Source organism: Carcharhinus amblyrhynchos, chromosome 11 (assembly GCF_965287045.1).
Source record: "Carcharhinus amblyrhynchos chromosome 11, sCarAmb.v2.hapA, whole genome shotgun sequence".
Lineage (NCBI taxonomy): Eukaryota > Metazoa > Chordata > Chondrichthyes > Carcharhiniformes > Carcharhinidae > Carcharhinus > Carcharhinus amblyrhynchos.
Window position 1 is genome coordinate 1580884 of NC_137334.1, and position 27361 is coordinate 1608244.

General features: G+C 43.5%; 1 protein-coding gene across 4 annotated transcripts in view; it reads left to right on the plus strand.

The window, feature by feature from the left end:
* LOC145349817 (melanophilin-like) overlaps positions 1-27361 on the plus strand; it is a 137172-nt gene that overhangs the window by 59095 nt on the left and 50716 nt on the right. For all 4 annotated transcript variants that reach the window (XM_080198370.1, XM_080198369.1, XM_080198371.1 and 1 more), the window contains 4 exons: positions 8708-8847; positions 14265-14303; positions 21156-21241; positions 26377-26505. In XM_080198370.1, the coding sequence (XP_080054496.1) occupies positions 8708-8847; positions 14265-14303; positions 21156-21241; positions 26377-26505 (394 nt within the window). The remainder of the gene's footprint in view (positions 1-8707; positions 8848-14264; positions 14304-21155; positions 21242-26376; positions 26506-27361) is intronic.

The window sequence follows — 27361 nt, forward strand, 5'->3', positions numbered from 1 at the left end:
TAAGATGGCTGCTTGGTGAAAGAGCTACCCACTCCACCCATGGCTCAAGACCCCATTCTATTATCCCATTACACAAAGGTAGCAGAACTTCAACAAGAGCCATGGAACTGCACTTACATAACACACACTTTGGATCTGCAAATGGAATTTCATTGCTTAGATCACTCAGTGTCCTCGTAGCCCACATTCAAGAGGGTCTTTACAAAGACCCTGGCAAAGCCACGTGTCTTTTCACATGGGAAAGTCCTCCCCAACAGGGTAATGAAGGATATTCTCTTTCTGTTAGCTGGATGTCAGTGATTAGGGGTCATAATCTCAAGTTAGAGAGCAAGAGAGCTTGGAGTGAGATGAGGAGAAACCTCCTTACTCAGAGAGTTATTGGAATTTGGAATGTGCTGCCTGGGAGAGTGGTGGAGGCAGATTCCATCGGAGGTTTCAAAAGAGAGCTGGATACACGGGTTTAGAGAAAACATAACTCGTTTATTTACAGGTTAAAACTATACAGAGACTTGCAGCCTCAGGGCTATCAGCTCCTGAGTATAGAATGCCGTGGTTACCAGAGTGATCCCCCACCCTGCTCTCTGATCAGTTCCTCGGGTCATGTGACCCTTACTCTGTCAGTTGATCCTTTAAAGGGACAGTCAGCACTCCATGTTTATATTAGTGTGTGGCATCCACCATAACCTGACAATCATGAGGACCCAGCTTCCCCTTCCTGCAACCTGTTTTGCTGATACCTATTATACACCAAAATTTTCTGACAGAATGCCACACCACAGACATTTTGGGCCAATCAGAGTCAGAAGTACTTATCCAGAAACAAAGCCACTTCCCCTCCAAATGTAGTGTGGGGTAGGGGTGTCAAGTGGTCAGTGGTAGTGTGTTGAGTGGGCGGGGGGTGTGGAATTAGTTAGAGGATTATCATTCGGGGTGGGGGTAGTCAAAGGAAGGTGGTTGGGGGGGGAGGGGAGTCAGGAGATTGGGGGAATAGACTGGGAGATGTAGCGGTGAATGGGGTGTGTAGTTGGTGGGTGAGGGATATAGTCTGAATTGTGTCATGTTTACTTGATCTTTTATATTCAAACATCTGCCCTGTGCTCTGATTACACGTTGTCCTTGGTTGCCAATACATAGAATATTCCACCCCACAGTGAGAAAGAAAATTGTAATGTATAAACTTAATGTATGACATATAATGCTAATGTTTTGTGCAGTGTAGCATGTCTTGAATCACATTATGCAGTGTTTTATGTCAATAGATAGCTTAGTAAGATCATCAGTAAAAAAATAGGGTGTATAGGAATAATCTCTGTATCTAGTTTGTAAGTGCAGTTGAGAATGGAGCTGAAGGGTTTGAATCATTTCTCAGCATGTGCTGGCAGTGTGGGATCAGTGAAATTTGCCATTACGTGTACGTTGATCACAGTGCTGAACATTCGCAATACTTGGTCACCATCTTGTGGTAGGATGGAAGTATTTAACACTTCTTTGCATCAGTGAAACAAAATGTTGACTCCAATATCTAAACAACTGCAAGTTTTTGCAAGACTTAGATCATTCTGCAATATATTCATTATTTGCATTGTTAGCAAATAATTTCCTTGTATGCTCACTTTAATGACAAACCAATCTATATTCCACTACACATTCTCTCTTGTCCCTCCTATGCTCCAAATACTTTGTCTTGTATGTTCCTTCTCTTCTCCATTTAACTCTCAAAATCTCCTGGTCCAACTTTCTCACTCCTTCATGGGATGTGGGTGTCGCTGGCTGAGCCAGCACTTGCTGCCCAATTACCCTTGAATTGAGTGATTTGCTAGCCATTCCAGAGAAGAGTTAAGAGTCAACCACATTGCGATAGGTCTGGAATCACATGTAGGCCAAACCAGATAAAGATGATAGATTTCCTTCCCAGTTGGGTTTTTACAACAATTGATAATAGTTTTGTGCTTATCATTACCGAGATTAGCATTCAGTTCCAGACTATTTTCAATTGATGCGTTTAAATTCACTGGCCCCCGTAGTAACATTTGAACCTATTCCCTAGAATAGAGCCTGGGCCTTTGGATTATTATCCAGTGGTATCATCGTCAGCACAACACCACCACCCCAGATTATTGTCCAGGGGTACAACGCTGTGAACTTTCCTATCTCCTTCAGCTGAACCCTTCCTCCTGGAGGGCACAACACGTAGTTGCCCAATCGCTACTTCTAGATTCATTCTGTTTTCTCTCCTGCCATTTTCAACTTTGGTGCTAACTTGTAATGGAAAAGGTGACAATTTGTTAGAAAATTCGAACCTTGTGTTGTGGGGGGGGCTGCGGGTTCAGTTTTCCTCCATCCCTAACGGGAGATCAAGGAAACAGTGCAAATATCTTAAAAGATCAGTCCATGCTAATTCTCCAGGCTTTCTGTTCATCTCCCACTGAAGCTACACAAGGATGTCACGTAAGTCGGGGGTTACATCTTTTAAGTGAGATTTTAACTTGGCCAATACCTGTATTGTTTTTCAAATGGATTTCAGCCAGTGATCCCCTGGGTTTCATGATTGTTTTTGTAGCTTGAAATATGACGTTGAGTTGCCTGGCTTGTAGCCGAGTTGGCATTTGAACGCTAGTTAATAAAATCCTGGATCCTTACGAGAACAATGTACGTGCTATTCTGTAAAGCATATCAAGTATCAAAGATTCAGCATCAAGCCACGTGTCAGAAGCCAGCCACGCACGCACTCTCTGCTTGGAAAATATATATACTTCGTTTGAAACTTTGTTTAACTGTTTATTGAGAAAGAATTTGGAACTCCTTAGAAGAAGCTTAATGATGGAAATAGTCGTTTGTCTTCAGTAAGCTGGCTGGAATAGGTAAACGTACGTATCTACCGTCAGAATACGCATAGGAAGCGTAACAAAGACTGAAGAACAAAAGTGCTAGAAATCTCGGATGACGTGATCGGTGCTGTTCAGGATATTTCTATATTATCACCTGATACTCTGTGAAATGCTGTATCTTCTTTGTATTATTACCTAAGCAAAAAAACATAAACTATAGAAGTGAGAGTAGACCATTTGGCCGTCGAATCCTGCTTTGCCATTTAATCAGATCATGGTTGATCTGGTTGTGGCTTGAATTCTATTTCTCTTCCTGTTCAGTCATAATCCTTAACTCCTCTGTTGATGAAGAATCTGTCTAATTCAGCCTTGAATATGATCGATGATCCAATATCAAACCCAGTGAGGATATCTTAATTTTTTTCTTAACTTTCAAAATGCAGTCTTCAGTCAGCATTTTCTTGAAATTAAGTTTAATAAGTGGTTAAAATGCTGCCCGAGATGCAGCAGAGGGACAGATGATGTTTTGTGATTTCCAGAGAGGCAAAGGGTTAACTCGTGTTTGAACATGATTGGGGATCATGGTGGGGCTGAACAGAGCAGATAGGAAGAAAACAGTTCAACTCATAAAAGGATTAAGAACGAGAGGACACAGATGATGTAAGAAAATCTTTCTCATATGATTGGATTGAGTCAGAAAGGCACTGCCTACAAGTGTGATGGGGGCAGGTTCAATTGAGGCATTGGATGATTATCTGAGTGGAAACAAAGTTCAGGGGTATGGAGAAACAAAGAATGACACACAATGCTCGCTTGGAGAACTGGTGCAGCTATGTTGGGCTAAATGGACTCCTTTAGTGCCTTAATTCTGAGATTCTGAACATGCTTCTGGAAAGTTCTTAAAATATAAATAACCATGGGTGGAATGCTCTCCCTTAAATGGACAAGACAAAATCCATTTGTGGCATTTGCACCTTCTATTCTTTGTGAACATATCCAAAAGCCATAGGAAAAGAAACCATAGTGAGGTAATGCATTTTGAAAGGTCTAATACAGATAGGAAATATAGAAAGAACCCCTAAGAGTATTGATAGCAGAGGGATCTGGGTGTACAGGTACACAGGTCACTGAAAGTGGCAATGCAGTGGGAGAAGGTAGTCAAGAAGGCATACAGCATGCTCGCCTTCATCAGCTGGGGTATTGAGTTTAAAAATTGGCAAATTATGTTGACACTTTATAGAACTTTAGTGAGGCCACACTTGGAATATAGTGTTCAATTCTGGTCGCCACACTACCAGAAGGATGTGGCGGCTTTGGAGAGGGTACGGAAAAGATTTACCAGGATGTTGCCTGGTATGGAGGGCATTAGCTATGAGGAGAGGACCATATCCCTCTATTCTTCCATTATACATGCCAAAAGACAGTACTGAATCAAGCTAGAGTCCCAGGCCAGCCACACTGACTATGGCAAGGTCTGCAAGACAAAGCAGGTTACAAGCTGAAGGTATGTAAAATCACCAGCTCCAACGCACCCCTTCCTGATGAGCTTAATGCATTCTATGCCCATTTTGAGCAAGAGGTCAGCGAGAGCATGCCCTTCACCCCGGAAGCCCAGAATGAACCTGTATCCGGGGTCACCATTGCAGATGTCAGAGTATCTGTCTCGAAGATCAGTCCACGGAAAGTGACTGACCCGGATGGGGTACCCGGACGTGCACTCAGATCCTGCGTGGATCAGCTGGCGGGGGTAGTCACAGACATCCTCAACTTCTCTTTATAACAATCTGAGATCCCTATCTGCTTCAAGAAGACGACTGTCATCCTGGTACCTAAGAAAAGCCAAGCAGTGTGCCTTAATGACTATCGGCCGGTGGTTCTGATATCCATAATTATAAAGTGCTTCGAAAGGCGAGTGATGGCACGAATCAATTCCAGCCTCCCGGACTCCCTGGATCAAATACAATTTGCCTACTGCCGCAACAGGTCCACAGCAAACGCCATCTCCCTGGCCCTGCATTCAACCCTGGAACACCAAGATAACAAGGGCACCTATGTCAGACTCCTATTTATTGATTACAGCTCAGCCTTCAACAACATTGTTCCCACAAAACTCATCTCCAGACTCTGTGGTCTGGGCCTCGGCTCCTCCCTCTGTGACTGGATCCTGAACTTCCTAACTCACAGACCACAATCAGTAAGGATAGGCAACAACACCTCCTCCACCATCATCCTCAACACCGGTGTCCCACAAGGCTGTGTTCTCAGCCCCCTACTATACTCCTTATACACCTATCACTGTGTGGCCAAATTCCCCTCCAATTCGATTTTCAAGTTTGCTGATGACACCACCGTGGTGGGTCGGATCTCAAACAACAACAAGGTAGCAAGTAGAGATGAAATAGAGAATCTAGTGAACTAGTGCACAACATTAATCCCTCCCTCAATGTCAACAGAACAAAGGAGATTGTCATCGACTTCAGGAACTGTAAAAGAGAAATGCCTCTGTCCACATCAAATAGAAAGGGTTGAGTGCTTCAAGTTTTTAGGTGTCCAGATCACCAACAACCTGGCCTGGTTGCCCTATGCCAACGCTACAGTTATGAAAGCCCCACCAAAGCCTCTCCTTTCTCAGAAGACTAAGGAAATTTGGCATGTCAGCTACCACTCTCACCAACTTTTATAGTTTCACCAGAGAAAGCATTCTTTCTGGTTGTATCGCAGCTTGATATACCTTCTGCTCTGCCCAAGACCTCAAGGAACTGCAAAAGGCTGTGAATGTATCCCAATCCATCACACAAACCAGCTTCTCATCCAGTAGAGGAAGTGTAGAGTCTATCTACACTTCCCGCTGCGTCGGAAAAGCAGCCAGCACAATTAAGGAACTCACGCATCCCGGACATTCTCTCTTCCACCTTCTTCCATCGGGGAAAAAGATACAAAAGTCTGAGGTCACACACCAACCGAACAGCTTCTTCTCTGCTGTTGTCAGACTTTTGAATGGATTTACCTTGCATTATGTTGACCTTTCTCTACACCCTAGCTATGAATGTAACGCTACATTCTGCAATCTTTCGTTTCCTTCTCTACAAATGGTATGCTTTGTTTGTGTAGCGTGCAAGAAACAATAGTTTTCACAGTATGTTAATACGTGACAATGATACATCAAATCAAATCAAATATTCCCAAGCTATTCACGTATTTGTCAAGATGCTCCTTAAAAGTCACTATCATATCTGTTTCCACTACCTCCCCTGGCAGTGAGGTCCAGGCGCCCACCACCCACTGTGTAAAAAAAACTTGCCTAGTACATTTAAACTTTGCCCCTTGCACCTAAACCTTATGTCCCGAGTAATTGACTCTTCCACCCTGGGAAAAAGCTATTGATTATCCACTCTGTCCATGCCCCTCATTATCTTGACTTCTACCAAGGCCACCCCTGAACTTCCATCCTTCCAGTGAGAACAAACCCAAGTTTCTCCAACCTCTCCCCATAACTAATGCTCTCCATACCAGGCAACATCCTGGTAAATCTTTTCTGTAGCCTCTCCAAAGCCGCCACATCCTTCTGGCAGTGTGACAGCCAGAATTTAACACAATATTCCAAGTGAGGCATGACTGACCAATTTTTAAACTCAGTGCCCCAGCCAATGAAAATAAGCATGCTATACGCCTTCTTGACTACCTGCTCCATCTGCACAGTGATCTGTGTACTCGTATATCCAGACCCTGCTACCTATCGATGCTCTTAAGGATTCTGCCGTTTACTGTGAATTTCCCATCTATGTTAGACCTTCCGAAATGCATTACCTCACATATAGCATAACATGGATGCTAATACGAAGTTATCCACTTAGGATGGAGAAACAGAATGGCAGAGTATTATTTAAATGGTGATTGATTGGGAAATGTTGATGTGCAGAGGGACTCGGTTGTCCTGGTTACTGGGCAAATGGAATGTGGTATTTAGTTCAAGAGGATTTGAATACAGCAGCAAAGATGTCTTACTGTAGCTGTACAGGATCTTGGTGAGACCACACCTGGAGTACTGTATGCAGTCTTGATCTCTTTATCTCAGAAAGAATACACTTGCCACAGAGGGCAAGCGGTGAAGGTTCACCAGACTGATTCCTGGGATGGCAGAATTTCGAATGAGGCAAAATTGAGTCAACTGGTCATATATCCACTGGAATTCAGAAGAGAGGTGATCGAATTGAAGTGTATAAAATTCTGACATGGCTGAATAGACTGGATGTTATTCCCTCTGGCTGATGGATCAAAACAAGGGATTATGGTCTCAGGTTAGGGGGGTAGGCCATTTAGGATTGCAATGAGGAGAAGTTTCTTCGCTCAGAGGGTAGTGAACCTATGGAATAGACAACTACAGAAGGTTGTGGAGGCTACATCACTGAATATATTCCAGAAGAAATCGATTTCTAAACTTTAAGGAATCCAAGGGGTATGGTGAGACCACAGGAATATGGAGCATGATCATATTGAATGGTGGAGCAGGCTTGAAGGATCGAGTGGCCTACTCCTCTTATTTTCTATTTTCTTTGTTTCTATGGGTGCAATTTTCCTGTATTTTTTCAGTATCAGGCTCGAGCTGAAAACCAGTATGTTACTCTCCAGCTGCACAGACCAGATTTCACTCCAGATCTTGAGCCTCTCTGAGAAAAAAATTGAGTGATTCTAACGAGGGAGGGTTTGATAGAGCTGGCAAGACCAGCTCCACAGAAATTAGAATGCCATTTTTAAAGATGGCACTGGAAGTGGAGCCCGATTTCCACACACACACACTGCCCCCCACCACCCCCCCCAAGTCCGGATATAAACACGAGGACCCCTTCACAAGCACCGGGGGTTCCTTACTGCCACCACAGCACAAGCTGTCTATCACCATAATGTCAACATCAGGGCAACTGCGCCCCCCTCTCCCAGTTTCCATGGCATCAGCGCAAGCCTCTCTCATCCCCAGCTCCTTGCAGACATTGGAGCCACCAATGGGGTCACAGGGGTCAGCCCTCCCCAACACTAAGGGGAACCCCTCCCATGGAGCTGTATGGAGTTTCTGGCATGGTATCTTCTGATCTAGAAGTGACAACGAAACCAGCCTGCAAACATGACCATGTTTCTGCCCTAACGCTGTTATAAAAAGATATTGGGTGGGATTTTCTGGCCACGCGTGCCCCAAGACCTGACATTCCCACCTGAGATCAAAGGACCTTTAAACAGTACTCCGAATGTTCTGTTCCACCTGCTATGATTCCTGCAATAGACAGAACAGGAAAGTTCCATCCATTATCCGTAAGATATCCCACCTCCCAGTTTGGATGACTGTAAATCACTGGAACTTCACCCAAACGGATGTATTACTTTGTGCCCTTTGACCTGAAGTATGTTAATGATAGAGGAACCAGTTAAAGCACTGATTGGAGAATTTCTGAGCGTTAGGAACTCAGAGAGAGGGATCCTGGCTAGCCAAATCTAACCTTTCCCATTTTACAGTCCCAATGAACATTAAGCAACAAGCTCCAAATCAAGAAAGAATGCTAATACAGTTAGATTTTAAAAGCCTGTCGACTGGAGCAGGAAAGAAAAGAGGAATAAGAAATCCCAAAGAGAAAGAACATTGGATGAGGAGCCAAACAGGGAGTGGGGGCGAAAGGAGAAGATAAAGTGCGGGAGAGTGCATAAAAATGTGGGCAGAGGAACAAATAAAACCAAAGAAGAGATTAAAAATAAAACATTTGGCATTTACTTCTTGTAGGGAGTTAATATCAGTGAGAGATGGTAATTGTATTACCCAATCTGAGTAACTCTGAGTGGTTTTCTGCTAAAATATAGAATATTGGTTTTAACTAGGTACCTTTTTTTTTCAGGATTGTAAATACCGGGTCACTGGACTGGTTTTATAACCACGTGAAATCTCGCTTCAAAAACTTTGGAAGTGCAAAGGTGATGCGCTCTTTACACAAGAGACTTCAACTTGGAGAAAAACATCGCATTCTTCGACATTTAGGTATGCTATTTATTCTTTCTAGTTGTGTTATCAGTGGCTTTTTATCCAGGATGCACTTTAAATGCTCAAAAATATAGATCTAATTTATCATCAAGCGAACAAGGTGATTTGCAGAATGCCTTGAGTTGTAACCACTCAATGTTAATGAGGAACAGTAAAGAAGATAACACATTAAATCTTAGTGATAATGTGATGCAAAGGGTGAAGTTAAAGAATCATAAGTTTTCAGCAATTTATTTCAGAATATAAGAATGCAGCCACTCGTGCTTGGCCTGCTATTCATTTGATTTTGACTGATCTGTGTTCAATTCCAGCCTCGGATGACTGCCTGTGTGGAGTTTGCACATTCTCCCCAGGTCTCCATGGGTTTCCTACTGGTGCTCCAGTTTCCTCCCATGGTCCAAAGGTGTGTGGAGATACCTTTGTCCCTGCAGAGACACCTTTACGTCAAGCCTCCTCCATGATGGTTGCCCTGGCGACGTATTTCTTCAGCCAGTGGCGTGGCTTCAATTATGACGCGCAGCTTCTGCGTATCAACCTGGGGCGCGTTTCGACCTCCTTGCAGGAGTTGCCCATCTTTTACCAGGACCTCCTCACTATCTGCTGCTGCACACCTTCCACTACCGCATCCTCGCCTGTCGCCCGGATACACCTTGGTGGGCCTTGTTGCCATGGGGTGGCGGAGGTCCCCAGTGGAGGTCCCTTTACAGAGGGATCTCCCCCAATTACATCGGGGACCTGGGGTGGAGGGTGATGCATGCAGCAGTTCCGCAGGATTCACTGGTTCACAGGCTCCGAAGCTTGCCCCTTCTGTGGCCTTGTGGAGTCCGTGGACCATGTCTATGTTTCCTGTCTTAGGTTGCTCTCCCTTTTTGCTTTCCTGAACAATCTTTTATTAATGTTTTGTTTGCATTTCAGTCCTGATCCAAGGACGCCTGCCGCGGAGAGGGGAGGGTCGGGATGGCAACCTCCTCGTGAACCTGCTCCTGGGCCTGGTGAAACGCGCTGTTTACAGGTCCAGGCAGCGGGTGATCGTTGGGCCGTCCATCCTGACTGTCTGCCCCTCTACTGCGGCTACGTTCATAGCCAGGTGTCCCTGGAGAGGGAGCACGCAGTGTCCATGGGCGCAGTTGATGCCTTCTGCAGCCGCTGGGCACCGCAGGGGCTGGGGTATCGACCCTGATAATCACATTTTAATTTGACGTTTTCAACTTTCCTTTGTACTTTGATTTTGTTCGGGCTGTTCCCCCTCCTTTTGGGGAGCTGCCCCTTTTACTTTGTTCTGATTTAATTTGAGTTTGTTTGTTTGATTTGACCTTGAAAGAGACCAAAGGTGTGTGGATTAGGTGGATTGGCCATGCTAAATTTCCCCATAGTCCCCCTGACACTATCAGGGTAAATACAAGGGGTTAAGAGGATAGGGCCTGGAAGGGATTGTAGTCAGTGCTGACATAATGGGCTGAATGGCCTCCTTTTGCACTGTAGAGATTCTATGGTTAAAACTCCATGTACTCATCTTTGCCACAAGTTCTTTCAGACCTTTAGTGAATACAATCTATTGCTATCATATTAACAATCCAGCACCATTGCTGTTTGCAGAAGAGAGTTCCAAACTTTCACCACTCTTTGTGCGTAGATGTGTTTCCTAATTTTCTTCGTCCAACTTTTAGTCATCGTTTCCACAGCTAGCAGAAATATTTCCCCTCTATTTCCTCTCTGTTTTCTTAATGCCAGAAGACTCCATTCAAATCACCCCTTTGACCTTCTAAATTCCAGAGTACACAACCCATTTTTATCTTATCATTCCTTGTAATTTAACCCTTTGATTATCTGATCACTCTCATAAATCTATGCCACACTCCCTCCAGGACCAATGTGGCCTGAAGTGTGATGCTCCAAACTGTTCAAATACTCTGATTTAACCTGGGCTTTGTGTAGCTACAGCACAACTTCTACCTCCAGTAGAAACCCCAGCTTCCCGTTAGTCTTAGTCATTTTCTATCTCTGAGCGTGCCATTTTAATGATCTCTGTACTTACCCAAGTTTTTCAGTGGACCTTCACTGTTTCCAACCTTCTCCCATTTACAAAGTACTCTGTTCTATTCTTTTGAGCTCCAAAGTGGATGACCTCACATTTACCTGCATTGCAATTGTTTTGCAACATATTCCCCAATGTTATACTTGCAAATGCGTTGCTTACCTGTCTTTGTGTTGTTATCACATTAGGATCTTTGACTTTCTATTCCTTTTGAGGAAGTTTGGTCCAGGGGAATAGGGGAAGGGGGGACAGAGGGGGAGGAGGTTGATTGAATGGGTCAATCTGAGGTGGCAAAGGAGGGGCTCCTCAAATTGATTGTGGGAAGTGAGGGTGGAGGGAGCAGGAGAACAGAGTGAACAAGGATGGTTGGAGCTGAGGAATTACCTTTACATTCCAGGATGATTCTGGAACTGTGAGTGGAATCATAGGATCACAGAACCCCTCCAATGCAGAAGAAAGCCATTCAGCCCATCAAACCTGCACCAGCAGCAATCCCGTCCAGGACCTATCGGCATATCCCCATGTATTTGCCCTGCTAACCACACTGACACAAAGGGACAATTTACCATGGCCAATCCACCTAACTATGACACCTTCGGGATTGTGGGAGGAAACCAGAGCATCCAGAGTAAACCCAGGCAGACACGGGGAGAATGTGCAAACTCCACGCAGACAGTCAATCGAGGCTGGAATTGAATCCAGGTCCCTGGTGCTGTGGGATAGCAGTGCTAACCATTGTGCCATCATGCCGCCCCCCACCCCCCAGTAGTTTTGGCAGAAGAGAGCAGTGCCCAGTTGTGCTTCGTATGTTACAATCAGATCCAGTGATGAATGGCAAAACCAGTTCTGCCATAAAGGAGGAGGGTCGTACTGGGCAGTGCAAGTAGGGTGAGAGAGTACTGGTTTAAATAGGGCTAGAGCATTAAAGGTGGAGGTGAGGATGAGAGATCAGTGGCTGCAGAAATGTTGTAGTGAATGGAGGGTCAGAGCAAGGTTAGTCAGAATTTGAAGGTGAATTAAGAGGGAGATTTTCCAGAGGCAAACACAGAAGTGGGTAGGTTTGGGAGGGGGAAGGTTGATGTGGGAGAGAGCAGGAAGTTATGGATAAGGCTTTGACGCAAAGCCTTTTGAGCTGGCAAGGTGAAAAGGTTTATTGTGAATAGAGGCTGGGAAATATATATGGAAGAAGAGATTACGGACCAATGGGAGAGCATTGAGCTCAGGAGAGAGAACACAATGGAGTTTAAAATCGCTATGGATGAGAATTCACAGAGGAGACAGGAGGAAAGCAGTGAAGATAACGCAATGATAAAATGTAATGGTTCTTCAGTGGTCAGTAGAGAATTAGGATTGTATGTGAGAGTTGAAAGGATTGGAAGGAGGTGCCAGAGGAGTAAGGCACCTGGTGTGATTTGATCATTTGAGTAACAATCTTGGTACAGCGGGCGGTAGAAGCTATAATCAGGCTATTATCATCTCTCTTCAGCACTGTCTACATCAATACTGATGAACTGGATATCGTTGAGGATTTCAGTTTCTCGCTGTCCAGATCACCACCAACCTGTCCTGGTCCCTCCATGCTGACACTCTAGTTAAGAAAGTCCACCAACACCTCCACTTTCTCAGGAGGCTAAGGAAATTCAGCATGTCCGCTACACACTCACCAGTTTTTACAGATACACTGTAGAAAGCATTCTTTCTAGATCTGTCACAGCTCCTGCTCTGACCAAGACTGCAAGAAATTACAAAGGGCCATGAATAAAGCCCAGTTCACCATGCAAACCGGCCTCCCATCCATTGACTCCATCTACCATCTCCTGCTACCTCAGAAAAGCAGCCAGCATGATTAAAGACCCCATACACCGGACACATTCTCTTCCAACTTCTGCTGTCAGGAAAACGTCTAAGTCACTGACTCAGTAATAGCTTCTTGCCTGCTGCCGTCAGACTTCTGAGTAGGCCTAATGTATTAAGCTGCTCTTTCTCTACACCCTGGCTATGGCTGTAACACCATATTCTGCACTCTCCCCTTTCCTTCTCCCCTATGTACTCTATGAACGGTATGCTTTGTCTGTATAGCGTGCAAGAAACAATACTTTTCACTGCATCCCAATACATATGACAATAATAATAAATCAAATCAGGTTTCTAACAAGGTTATTATATCGATGCAACCATGTATAATGTATTCTTGGATGGCTAGAGCCTTATCCACAGGTGAAGGGACAATCTAGTGGGCGATGCAGAAAGGAGCAGCAATACCTGATTCAGTGGCAGAGTTCACAATGTCAGCACCAAAAGGGATGATTGGGATGGAAAGGAAGTGGGAAAAATTAGTCTACACCAGCTGTGCGAGGTGGGAAAGTCAGAGAGAGAATAGGACAGAGCCGTTGGGTTTGCTCCTTGTAAGAAGTCAGAGCTGAATGTCTTGATGGACCCTTAGGAAGATTTTGAAAAGGTAATAAAAGTGGTGGCTTGGGTCAAGAGTGAGTAACAATTGAACACATGAATAGACATCGGAAAAACTCAAATTACATAGGCCGGGTTGTGTAGCCAGATTAAGATATAGAAATCCTTGTGATAGATGGGGAATATGGAGGAGGCAATCACCAGAATACGGGATTGACCTCTGACTACAAACAATACGAGCTATGCTAACATAGATTAAACAAAATATCATGACACTTGACATGAGTGATTGAGAGAGAGGTTAATGGTCCTTGTAGCATTCTAGATTACTGTGTAAATTAGACATCATTGATCACAATGTAGGAAGAAATGTGCTGCCTTTGAGTTAGCTTTCTACATTATTAGCAGATGGACGATGGAGTTTCCTTCCATACCCCCCCTCATCCATCCAAGCAGCTGAGATATGGGGCAGGATTTTACACCCTTGCCCATCCCAAAACTGTAAAATCCCATCTGAGGTCAACGGACCTTCCCATTATCTGCCCCTCGCCTGCCCCGATTCCCGACCCAGGTGGTGTGGTAAAACTCCAGCCATTATTGCCAGTTCTCTCTCAGGTTTTTAATGGTATCCAGCATGGGAGCGGTGAAAAATCTGCTGGACTTTCCGAGATTGTGGAGGCAAAGCTCCCCATTGGAGTGCCGCTAGTTCCTAATGGGGATGGAATAGTTTGACCAGCGTAAGGCGGAATTTATCAACCGGTTATTGAAAGGTTGTGATATGTAATAATCGGTAAACTAATTTATATGCTCAGGAGAGATTGTAAACTGAGCTTTTCTTACTGAAGGGTATCTTGAGTGGTATGTCAGCTTTCTTCTAGGCTAATGAACTTCGTGATATAATGCGATGTGTTCAAGTCTCTGCTGTATTCAGTTTATACTTTACTTTTAATTCATTTTTTACTTCTTATAGATGCATGCTATGAACAAGATGGATTTGACAATGTATCAGGTAATTACTTACATGGTGACTAAACAATAGAATACTTCATTTGTCTTTTTTTAATTTTACAGTAACCCTTGTTATAAATTGATGAGGAAGGCTCCCCCTCTTATTCCTCATTTCACTGTAACCTTTTTTTTGTGTGAAAAGGATGCGAGAAGCAGGTTTTTTTACACAGAGGGTGTTAAGAGCCGGGGATGTGTTGCCAGAAGAGGGGATCGAGGCATGTTGACAGATACGTGAATAGGCAGGGAATAGAGCTGCTAGAGGCAAAAGATCTTTAGTTTAGAAAGGCATCATGTGTCGGTGCAGGCTCCTGGGCTGAAAGGCCCTGTTCCTGTGCTGTACTTTATCTTTTGTTCTTTGATATATTTGAGTATTGCTGAAAAAAGACATTTTGTTGAAGTTTTTTGTCATCACAATGAGGGGCCCATCAGGAGGGCCCCAATGCCGGCAACCCATGTCAGGCAGAGGGTGCTGATTGGTGGGTTTGAGGGTGGGGAGGGGATGGGGTCACGGGTCATTTGCAAAACGATGCCCAAGCTCTGAAGCTGGGCTCACTGGCGTGTTTAGGCTCCGCTCCCCAATACCAGAGCACAGCTCACCACTTTGACTGGTTGTGGGACTATTGAGGTGTAGAGTGTGCCTAATGGATTGACACAGAACACTACTATGACACTTAGGGTTAACTTCTCTAACCTTGCTCGGAGCTGGGATTCTCCTGTCCCATTGCTGTGAATGGAGATTTAGCTAAGCACCAAATCCTCCACCCTCACTGTCAGTGACAGCAGGGCCTGAGTGGCCGGAGAATTCCAGCCTTAGTCTTTTTGGGGGAAAGCTCTTCCCCAAGCTTAAAGAAATATTGTTTGACTTAAAGCATGTCTTTGTGACAATTTATTGATGCCACTGTCTAGCTCCCAATTGTATTCGGTGAAAGTAAGGCAGCATTGACTGCCTGTCCATCTATGACCCTCAGCAGACTAGGTGACCTCTGCTCATTGAGATGAAGAGCACACAGTACAGAGTGGGTAATTGTTGGAGTGATCCCACTTGGTATTATTCAACAGGGCAGCATGTCACCCAAGTCCTGAGTGTGACTTTCAAGTGCGACATTGATTGAATTTGTGGTCTGTAGCAAAGAGTTAATGAATAACGTGGGGCTATAAACTTGTGGAGGAATTTAAGTGCATGTGACAGCTTGATACAGAATAACGTTGTGTTGGAGATAAGAGGATTCTGATGATGTTGATGTAATTTCCTACATAAGGTCCTGGGACACCATTTGCTCCATGTGCAGGCGTGTGAAAGAGTTTCTGACTCACTACCAACTGTTTTTCATTATCATACAAAGCCAGGAGTTATCCTTTTGGTTTGGAAGGCTGAACTGGGAATAGATGGCTAAACTGGTAGATTTTGATAAGAAAAGATGGGCAGAAGCTCAATGCCGCAAAAACACCAGCACAAGGACCAAATAGCCTGTGATTGTGCAGTGTGAACCTGTGCCCAGATACCAGCTGTAGCTCACTGCACGCACTGATACTACAGCATTCACATTTACAATGCTTTGTTAACCTGCAGTGTATGCATTGACAAACAAAAAAAAAACATCCAATTGTTCCTAAGATAAAAGCAAAATACTGGATGCTGGAATCCGAAACAAAAATAGAAAATGCTGGAAAATCTCAGCAGATCTGACAGCATCTGTGGAGAAAGAACAGAGCTAACATTTAGAGCCTGGATGATTTCATCAGAGCTCTGTTCTCTCTCTTCACACGTGCAGCTGTGATCCTCCAGCCTTTTCTGTTTTTGATCTACTTGCTCCTTCTGGAGAGGAGGAAGGAGCAAAGAAATATGTTTTCTATGAGTACCTTTTTATTCCTCCAGAACACATCAGAGTGTTTCATCACTCATTCATTAATACTGCAGCCACTGGAGTGTAAGTAGACACAGCTCATTTGTCCATCCAGCCTGTTTTTATTGTCTTAAAACTAGTGGACAATGGCAAATGTTCACCTTCTGATGTGGAGCTCATGATCAAAGACAAGAGCAGCTGCACCGGCTCCTGAAAGAGTGACCCAGCTCGTCCCATTCTCCAGTTTTATCTCCGTAGCCTGCTAAATGCATCAATTTCAAACATGTATCCAGCTCTCTCTTGAAACCTCCAATGGAATCCTTATTAGGATCCAGCGTTGCTACGTCCTCGTACCCTGTTACCGATACGGTGACTGCAATTTCCGTGTCTTTGGCTGGAATTTTCTTGTTCTGCCCACCACAGGACCAGAAATTCCTGTCCAAACTCATCAGATCTTTGGCTATTTCATCAAATTTTCCATCCCGCGCTTGCAACGATTTCTGCTACAAGCAGGACTGGAAAATCCCAGCCTCTGGGTCAGCAAGACAATCGAGGATGGAACAGAGGCCGAAGAGAAAGGAAACTCATCGTGGATGGATAAGGAGGTGGAAGAGGCATTTCCGACATTTCTCCAGATAAGCTCCCTTGAACACCTCTTTAGACCACACCCCAGCTTCCTATTCATCTGCCATTGGCCGTTTAAACAAAATCCTGCAATAAAAGAAGCTAATAGCTTATAGGATCTTTGGGTTTATAAATAGAGGCACAGAATATAAAAGCAAGGAAATGATATGACATCTCTACAAGTCATTGGCCAGAGTGCTGTGTTCAGTTTTTGGACACCTTGTTTAAGGAAGAATGTTAAAACCCTAGAGAGAATGCAAAGGAGATTTACTAGAATTATATCAGGAATGAGGAGCTTAAGATGCAAGGAAAGATTAGAGAAATTGGACTTATTCTCCTCTGCTCTAAAGAGAATAAGAGATGACCTTTTTTTATTGGTGCCTTTCGGTATTTTATTTCTAATCAAAAGTCCAATCATGATCCCCACATGAGGGACAAACCAAATCTAAGCTGACAAGACAGGAATATTGCATCCCATCTTGGGCTAAATCAAACAAGATTTAAGCTGACAGATTAAAACACTACATCCCCCTCCTGGGCGTGATCTAAAGCTTCGTCTTCACCAAAAGGCTGAGATGCCTTTGAAATTGAGATGTTCAAAATCATGAACGTTAACAGGATAAAGAAGAAAATTCTATTCCCATTAGTTGGCATCTCAGTGACTAGGGGGTCACAATTTCAAAATAGCCAGCAAGGAAGCCCGGAGTGAGATGAGGAGAAACCTCTTGGAGAGTAGTTGGAATTTGGAATGTGCTGCCTGGGGAAGTGGTGGAGACGGATTCCATTGGAGCTTTCATGTTTGAAACTGATGAGTTTAGAGAGCGACGGAGATAGGGCTGGAGAATGGGACGAGCTGGGTCACTCTTTCAGGAGCCAGTGCCGACATGATGGGCTGAATGGCCTCCTTCTGTAAAATTCTACATGCTTTGCTATAGCATTTTTATCAAACAACACATTTGATCACACAAACAAAATTAAACAATTTATCCTTGTATGCCCCATTGTAGGGCAGGTGTCCTTGCCTGCCCTACACAATACTAGAACAGCTGGTGGGAGGTGGTTGATTTTAATGGGGAAAGGCCACAGTTTGGCTCAGGGCAGCTCTGCTGAGCCTTGATGACCTGACTTCAGGCTGTGCCACCTCAGCAATGGGTGACAGCAGTCTTGGCAGGTTGACTGATTGCCAAAGCGTAGATACTGGTGGAATGGCAGCAGTGGGAGCAGCACAAGTGCTGTCAGAGGAGAGCAGATTGGCTCTCCACTGCCAATTCCCTCCAGGCAGTTCCTCAGCAAATTATAATTCTGTTTGAGGGCAGTTTGTGGTAGGAGGCAGCATGAAGACAGTTCCAGTAGCGTCTTACACAGGGAGGAACATGTTAACCATGATTTACCCCTTTCAAATCCACGCTACCTTTTTAAAGTAACCCTTGTTTCCCACAGTGATTATTTATTTGTGGGCAGCGTGGTGGCACAGCGGTTAGCACTGCTGCCTCACAGCGCCAGGGACCCAGGTCCAATTCCGGGTTTGTGCCACTCTGTGCAGAGTCTGCGCCTTCTCCCTGTGCCTGCGGGGGGTTCCTCCGGTTTCCTCCCACAGTCCGAAAGACATGCTGGTTGGGTGCATTGGCCGTGCTAAATTCTCCCTCAGTGTACTTTAAAACTTTAATATTGTCATTTCTAAAATCTCCCCAACACCAAGGTTAAACTGATTTACATTAGTTGCTGGGTTTATCCTGGTACCTTTTTGTTTCAACATAGGTATAATATTTACAATCCTCCAGTCCTCTGACACCACCACTGCATCTAAGGACAATAAGGGGTTTAAGGCCTATAAACAATGAGCCCCTCAAGCTGCCTTCACCATTTAATGAGATCATGGCTGTCTGATAACCTCAAATCTCCATCCTGCCAACTCATGATAATCTATCATCTCTTTGCTTACCAACAATCTATCCACCTCCTGCCTTAAAACCATTTATAGACTCTGCTTCCACCACCTTTTCAGTGAGAGAGTTCCATGTTCTCCCCATTCTGCGAGGGTTTCCTCCCACACTCCAAAGGCGTGCAAGTTAGATGGATTGGTAATGCTAAATTGGCCCCTAGTGTCCCACGGTTAGGGGGATTAGCAGGGTAAATACTTGGGGTTACAAGGTTAGGGCCTGGGCTGGGATTGTTGTTGGTGCAGACTCGATGGGCTGAGTGGCCGCCTTCTGCGCAGTGGGGATTCTATGAAAGACTCTCAGAAAAATTTGCAGTATCTCCATTTTAAATAGCTGACCCTTTATTTCTAAACAGTGACTCTTTAGTTCTAGATTCTGCCGGAAGAATCCTTTCCACATCCACCCTGTCAAACCCCTCAGGATCTTACAGATGGTACAATACTTTTATCTGAATGCTCTGGGGACCCCAGATGTATGGGTTCTGATGTAGTAACATCTCGTCTATCAGCCCCAGATGATGAAGGTGTCCTAATTTCCCACCCATTTAGATTTGTGTCCTTTGATTGTTTTTCCTGTAAGAGAGAGGGTTGTATATGCCAGAGAGTTTGTCACACTGTGTGTTTGGTTGGTTTGCCTGCTGCGGCTAAATGCCTGGAGGCTTGGGGAAGGAGAAGAAGGCGGGAATGAGGTTGCTTATCCTTGGAAGATTGAGTTGGGGCACTGAATCCCCCCTGAGCGCTTGGAGTTGCTGATAGGTGAATGATGGGGATGTTACAATCAGTGACATTGTAAAAAGTATGTGTGCTGCTTGCTTCAGTGAGAATGGGCAGGTTGTACATTGCAACCCTTCCACCCAAAAACAGGTCTGAATGGATTTTATCCTAAAACATTTGTTGATTTTAAAATATTGGTTTTGGTTTCTCAAAATGTTGGAGATGTATGAAATTATATCATAAAACTTTTCTGAAGTAAAAATGAAGGGAGCTGATACTTTTATACTAGGTTCTTTTTCATGTCTTACATCTACACATTTTGAAGAGGTGCAATTATTCTGGCTGATTAGTCTCTCTGATTGGTAGGTAGATCTGCCCAATGTGCACCACATGAGACAGATCTAATGGGATATTTGGTAAATAGATATACAGACAAGAGTTGACCCAATCCTTATTCCACACTCATTTACTTGCTCACAAACAGGGCAGTGGGGATGTGCTACCTTTGTGTTTCTAGAACAGACCGGTCATAAGCCAAAAAATACCAGCCAAGGTTCCCACCTCTGGCTCTCATACCACAACCAGATTTACATGATGACAGGACTGGGGTCAGTAGTGATGGCTCTTGCAGTGGAATAGCCCACCAGCATTCACGGTCACACACGAATGATGATTTGAGTGAGGTTCCTGGGACTGGCTGACACCTGTGAAACTGTACTTTGTCATGAGTCAATAACTTCAAACTGTCTCTTTTGTTGAAGGGATTAATTGAAATGGTGTGCTTTTGGAAAGATTCTAAGTGAAATAAATTGAGCAGTCCTGGCCTAGTTTTTGAGGATTTAGGACCATGGCATAAACTGCCCACATTATTTATACAACTGATCATCTCAATCAGGATACAAGGATGGCTGATTAACTGTCAGAGAACAGGGCTACCTTTTTGTTTCATAGAGGAAAGCAAAGGAAGACTTACAGTTGAGTAATTATGGTACAGCTGAACTTGGCAGAACCTGTCCTCTAAATACTTGATGCTGATGATGGAGGGAAAAAGTGCTCATTAGAACATAAGATGCTCCCTTCATCTTTGCCAATAACCATCAGATTCAAAAATAAATATTATTACTATATTTTTCAAAATATTTCACCGCTATAATAAAATAATCCAATGTGAGAAATGTTCAAGCCCAAGTGTTTTACTATCATTGACTTCCTCCCTCTTCCTCCAGCAGGAGGGGAAAAAAAAAGAAAACTTAAAGGATAGTCTTTTGCTCATCAAACAAACTATTTCTCGGAGCTAGATAAGACCTACTGCTATACTTCCTGCCAGCTCCCACCATCTATTATCCAATCTGTAGTTAACGTCATTTGTTAAGTGGAAGAGATTTGATTGATTGAATATCTACCGAATTCAAAAGACATCCCGTTGTCGTCAACAAGAGCAGAGGTTGCCTTAATTCCTCACACTCACTAATTAGGCATGGAGTTGATTAATACTAGTTTATGTCGAGCAGTCACATTTGCTTCCTGTGTCATGGTCCAAGCGTGTGCCTTCTGGTTTGATGTGCGTGCCAGAAGAAGGGTAGCGTGGCATTAAGCAAAATTGATGTTTTTTACCCATTTCCTGGAGTACACGACACATTACATGATCTTCGAACACACAGCTTTGTGGGGTGTTAAGTATCATTCGCAACATTAATTGTGTGTCTTTCTCATCTGTTTTATGTTCCTGTAGGGGAATACAATCCTCAGAAGATAACAGGAGTTATTGAAGAGGATGAACCTTTCTTAGATCATACAGAGGCTCGCCGCTTTATTGAAGTAATGTCCCTTTTAGCTCTTCTATTTTGAAAATATTAATCATGTGTGGAGTAAGGTTTTACTTTAAATATTATTTTCAAAGGACTTCCTTAAGCATGAATAATTTAGTAATTGCATTTATTGTTTGAAATAACTGCTGTCATCCACCAGTTACTGGAGATGGAACTTAACTGAGGCTAACTGTAAATTTCAAAATATATCTATACAAAGGTCTTATTTTGACAAGAAATTAGAATTATGGGCTGCATCTTAATTATTATTGGCTTTAATTGAACACTCAATGTTTCACTCTATATTGAAAAGCAAGTTTGAATTTGATGTTCTATTGGGCTAAAAATGATTTGTTCCAGATTCCGCTCCCAATCTTGCTGCTCCTGGTTCCATTGTTACTTTCTTTCTCTTATCTGTTTCCATAAATAACTTGATGTTCCCAAAATCTCTACACCTGGTTTGTATTACTAACTTCTGTTCTCAATCTCTTTAACTAGTTAATTTAATGATTTAATTACCTTCATATCCATATTTGATTTGTGTTACAGACTCCATAATTCCCAAAATCTATGTCTAGTTTACAAAGAACCTAGAAAGGTACAGCACGGGAACAGGCCCTTCGGCCCTCCAAGCCTGTGCCAATCATGATACCCTAACCAAAACAAAGACCTTCTATCCTTACTCGGTCCGTATCCCTCTCCATTCGTGTTCCTGTTCAAATGCCTCTTAAATGTTGTTAACGTGTCTGTTTCTACCACACCCTCTGGCAACGCGTTCCAGGCATCTGTCACTCTCTGCATGAAAAATCTTCCCCCACACGTCTCCCTTAAACTTTCCCCTCTCACCTTGAACCTGTGCCCCCTTGTAATTGACACTTCAACTCTTGGAAAAAGCCTCTGATTATCCACCCAGTCTGAGCCTCTCATAATTTTGTAGACCTCTATCAGGTCTCCCCTCAGCCTCCATCTTTCCAGTGAAAACAATCCTAGTTTATTCAACCTCTCCTCAACACCATCGAGATCAGGCAACATCCTGGTGAACCTTCTTTGCACTCTCTCTCTAAAGCTTCCACATCCCTTCTGGTAGTGTGGTGACCAGAACTGCACACAATATTCAAAATACAGCCTAACCAATGTTTTATATAGCTGTAACATGATTTCCCAACTCTTGTACTCAATGCCCCAGCTGATGAAGGCAAGCATGCCATATGCCTTCTTAATCACCTTGGCCACTTTTAGGGAACTCTGGACCTGCACACCCAGATCCTTTTGTCTGTTAATGTTCCTAAGGGTTCTTCCATTTACATTTCATACCTAAATTTGATCCTCCAAAAAGGCATTGCCTCGCATTTGTACGGATTAAACTCCATCTGCTATTTCTGTGCCCAAGTCTCCAATCTATCTATATCCCGTTGTATCCTCTGACAATTCTCAGCACTATCAGTAACTCCACCAATCTTCATGTCATCTCCGAGCTTACTAATCAGACCACCTGTATTTTTCCCCAGATCATTTATATATGCTACAAACAACAGAGGTCCCAGCACTGATCCCTGCAGAACGCCACCAGATACAGATCTCCACTCTGAAAAACACCCTCTACCGTTACTCTCTGTCTTCTATAACCAAGCCAGTTCTGTATCCATCTAGCCAGCCCACGCCAAGTCCCAGGTGATTTTAGTGTTTGTACCAGTCTCCCACGTGGGACCTTGTCAAATGCCTTACTAAAATCCATATAAACCACATCCACAGCCCCTCCCTCACCAATTTTCTTTGTCATCTCTTCAAAAAACTCAGTCACGTTGGTGAGACATGACCTTCCCCGAACAAAACCATATTGCCTGTCACTAACTAGTCTGTTTTCCTCCAAATGTGCGTATATCCTGCCCCTCAATATCTTCTTCAACATGAAGGAGATTGTCATCGACTTCAGGAAGCGTAAAGAAGAACGTTTTCTATCAACATCAATGGGGACTAAGTAAAAAGAGTCAAGAGCTTCAAGTTTTTAGGTGTCCAGATCACCAACAACCTGTCCTGGTCCCCCATGCCAACACTATAGTTAAGAAAGCCCATCAAAGCTCTACTTTCTCAGAAGACAAAGGAAATTTGGCATGTCAGCTACAACTCTCACCAATTTTTACAGATGCATCATAGAAAGCATTCTTTCTGGTTGTACCACAGCTTGGTATGGGCCCCTGCTCTGCCCAAGAGCGCAATGAACTACAAAAGGTCATGAATATAGCCTATCACACAAACCAGCCTCCCATCTATTGACTCTGTCCACACTTCCCACTGCCTCAGCAAAGCAACCAGCATAATTAAGGACCCCACACACCCCAGACATTCTCTCTTTCACCTTCTTCCATCAGAAAAAAGATACGAAAGTCTGACGTCGTGTACTAACCGACTCAAGAATAGCTTCTTCCCTGCTGCTGTCTTTTGAATGGACCTGCCTTGCATTAAGTTGATCTTTCTCTACACCCTAACTATGACTGTAACACTACATGCTGCACTCTCTTGTCTCCTTCTCTATGAATGGTATGCTTTGTCTGTATAGCGCACAAGAAACAATACTTTTCACTGTACATTAATACATGTGACAATAATAAATCAAATCAAAAGCTTTCCCACCATTGACATCAGGCTCACCAGCCTACAATTTGCTGTATCATCCCGGTTTCCTTTTTAAACAAGGGAACAACATTGGCTATTCTCCAGTCCTCTGGAACCTAGCCTGTGGTCAAAGAGAATGTGAAGATATCTGTTAAGGCCCCAGTTACTGCTCCCTTACCTCCAGCAGTAACTACGGATAGATCCCATCTGGTCCCATGGATTTGTCGATCTTAATGTAATTTAGGATACTCAATACTTCTTCCTTTGATACATTGGAATTCTCCAGAGAATTCACACACCTATCCCTGACTTTAACATCAGTTATATCTTTCTCCTTGGTGAATACCGATACAACATAGTCATTCAGGATTTCACTCCCTTCCATGCATAACTTCCTTCCCTTATCCTTGAGTAGACCTACTCTTTCTCTTGCTATCCTCTTGTTTGTTTTAACAACTCAATTTTACCAATCTCTTTCTGGTTTTTATTAAGAACTGTTTTTTCCCATCTTTATATCTGCTATTGCGTTTCGAATTCTATGGGCAGGATCTTGTATCTTCCCCCACTGTGAGGGTGGGAAAGAGGCATTTAATCAGGCATCCCATTCGCCAACAATGGGAAACAATCCATAGAATCACAACAGTGCAGAAGGAGGCCATTCGGCCCATTAAGTCTGCAACGATTCTCCAATGGAACAACTCAGTCAAGACAATGACCCCACCCTATCACTGTAACCCTGCATATTTACCAAGGCTAATCCACTGAACCTACTCATCTTTGGACGTGGGGATGATTTAGCACGGCCAATACACCTAATCTACACATCTTTGGTGTAGGAAAGTAAGTTATGATGAGGTCACAGGGAGGCCACAGAGGGCTATAGATAGGTCAAATGAGTGGGTGAAGATCTGGCAAGTGATTGTATAATGTGGTCAGATGTATAATTGTCCATTTTGGCAGAAAGAATAAAAGGAAACATTTTATTTAAATAGTGAGAGATTGCAGAGCTCTGAGAAGCTGAGAGATTTGAGTGTGCTTGTGGAAGAATCACAAAAGATTAGGTTGCAGCAACACCAAGTAATTAGGAAAGCCAATAGATTCTTCTTTATTGTAAGAGGAATTGAATATAAAAGGAGGGAGGCTGTGCTTCAATTGTAAAGGGCATTGATCATGCCACACCCAGAGTACAGTGTAGAGTATGGGTCTCATTATTTAAGAAAGGATGTAAATATGTTAGAAGGAGTTCAGGGAAGGTTCACAGCACGGTGGTACAGGGGTTAGCACTGCCTCACAGCACCAGGGACCCGCATTCAATTCCTGGCTTGGGTCACTGTCTGTGTGCAGTCCGCACATTCTCTGGTGTCTGCATGAGTTTGCTCCACGTGCTCCAGTTTCCTCCCACAGTACAAAGACATGCTGGTTAGGTGCATTGGCTAAATTCTCCCTCAGTGTACCTGAACAGGTGCCGGAGTGTGGGTGACTACGGGCTTTACACAGTAACTTCATTGCACAAGCCTACTTGTGACACTAATAAATAAATTTTTTAGACTAATACCTGGAGTGAATGGGATGTGTTATGAGGAAAGAGTGGACAGGCTAGGCTTTTATGCACTGGGGCTTAGAAGAGTAAGAGGCAACTTGATTGGAACATTCTGAGGGATCTTAATAGGGTGAATATGGTGAGGATGTTTCCACTGTGGGAGAATCTAGAACTAAAAGTCACTGTTGAAAAACAAGGGGTTGCCCATTTAATTCAGAGATGAGAATTTATTTTCTCTGAGGGTAATGAATCTCTGGAACTCTTCCTTAAAAGGCAGTAGAAGCAGAGACTTTCAATATTTTTAAGGCAGAGATGGATATATTCCTGATTAACAGGGGGTGAAAGGTTATCAGGGTTAGACAGGAGGTCACAATCCATTCAGCCATAATCTTATTGAATGGTGGAGCAGGCTTGAGGGACCAAGTGGTCAACTCCTGTTCTTAATGTGTACATTCATACTGTTGGGCCCTGGACCAGAATCCCAAATTACATTAGGAAGCCAGATCACAACACAATTTTTCTATTTTGGCATAAATGTGAGGACAGTGTGCTTCACTCCAAGAGTAATTCAGCTGATAAGTTAGGGATCCTTTATCGTAAAAACATTTTATTTAATATTTGAAGTGTAACTCTAACAAAATGAAGCAGCTTAAACCATTAACAGTTGAACAATAGTTACAAAATGAAAGGAAACAACTTTAATTTCTAACCTATCACTGTCAGGATCACTGTTTCTGTTCCAAATAAGCAACATTCCTTTACAGACTGAAAATCCCACTTTAAATGCAGTTGGGAACCATAAATATCTTTGCTGCAAGGAGCTTTCAGAGAAAAAATTGAGTTTCAAAGCTGTTTGCAGAAAACCTCTGTCGGTTAGTCATATCCACATAGTTCTATTTAAAAAGATTCTTCTTTTTTCAAAAGAGAGGACTGATGCAGGCAGTATTTTTAATTGGAAAGTATTTAACACTTTTACTGACTATATTCCTTAGTTACGCAGAAACAAGCGCCTGCTCTCCGTGCATCCCATTGACTTTGACATGGACTCGGAATACTCTGCCCAGTCTCGACGGCAGTCTTTCCAGCTTTCTTCCCCACATTACGATGGGAGTGGTTTACAGGTAACTCCACTCAATTCCTTAGCTACAATGAACCTTATTATTTGTGTCATTTCAGGATGGCTGCAAAGGACAGTTGCAGTGTTTAATAAGCTACAGATCCCTGCAGCCCAGGGACTTACTGCTGAATTAGTTGATATTCTGTGGGGATAATAGTAAGTTGCTGTAAAATAAGCCTTGGTTGCTTTAACTAGAGTCATGGAATCCTGCAGTACCCAGGGAGGCCATTCAGCCCATTCTATCATTGCCGGCTCTCTGAAAGTGCTATCTAATTAGATCCAGCTCCCTGATTTCATCCCCTGTGTGTTTATTCCTTTTCAGGCATGTAGTTAATTACCTTTTGGAATCTGCTTCCATCACTTCTTTGGGCAGTGAATTTTAGATCCCCCAGCCTTAAAAACACTCGACTTTTCTTTTGTTCCTTTGCAAAATCATCTTAAATCTGTGCCCTCTGGTTATTGACCCTCCTGTTACTGACGAGAGAGACGAAAGTGAAACCAGGTTCCTGATTTTTTTTTTAATCCATTTGTTCCAGCTGGAAAATGTTTATGTATTGGAGGAAGTTGAGCCTCAGCCGTGATTCCAATCAGCTGAAGTTATCTGGGATTTGACATGAACAATGATCCTTCAAGCCAAAGTTCCGGAGAGTGGCTTAAACCTGTACCTCTGAGCCCCAGTATGCGTTAGTACAAAGTACAGCACACAAACAGGCCCTTTTGGGCTTCCAGGCCCATGTTAATCATGATACCTCTTTCCACCACTTCTTCTGACCGTGCATTCCAGGCACCCACCACTCTCTGCGTGAAAAAACTTCCCCTGTACATCTCCCTTTGATCTTTCCGCCTCTCACCTTGAACCT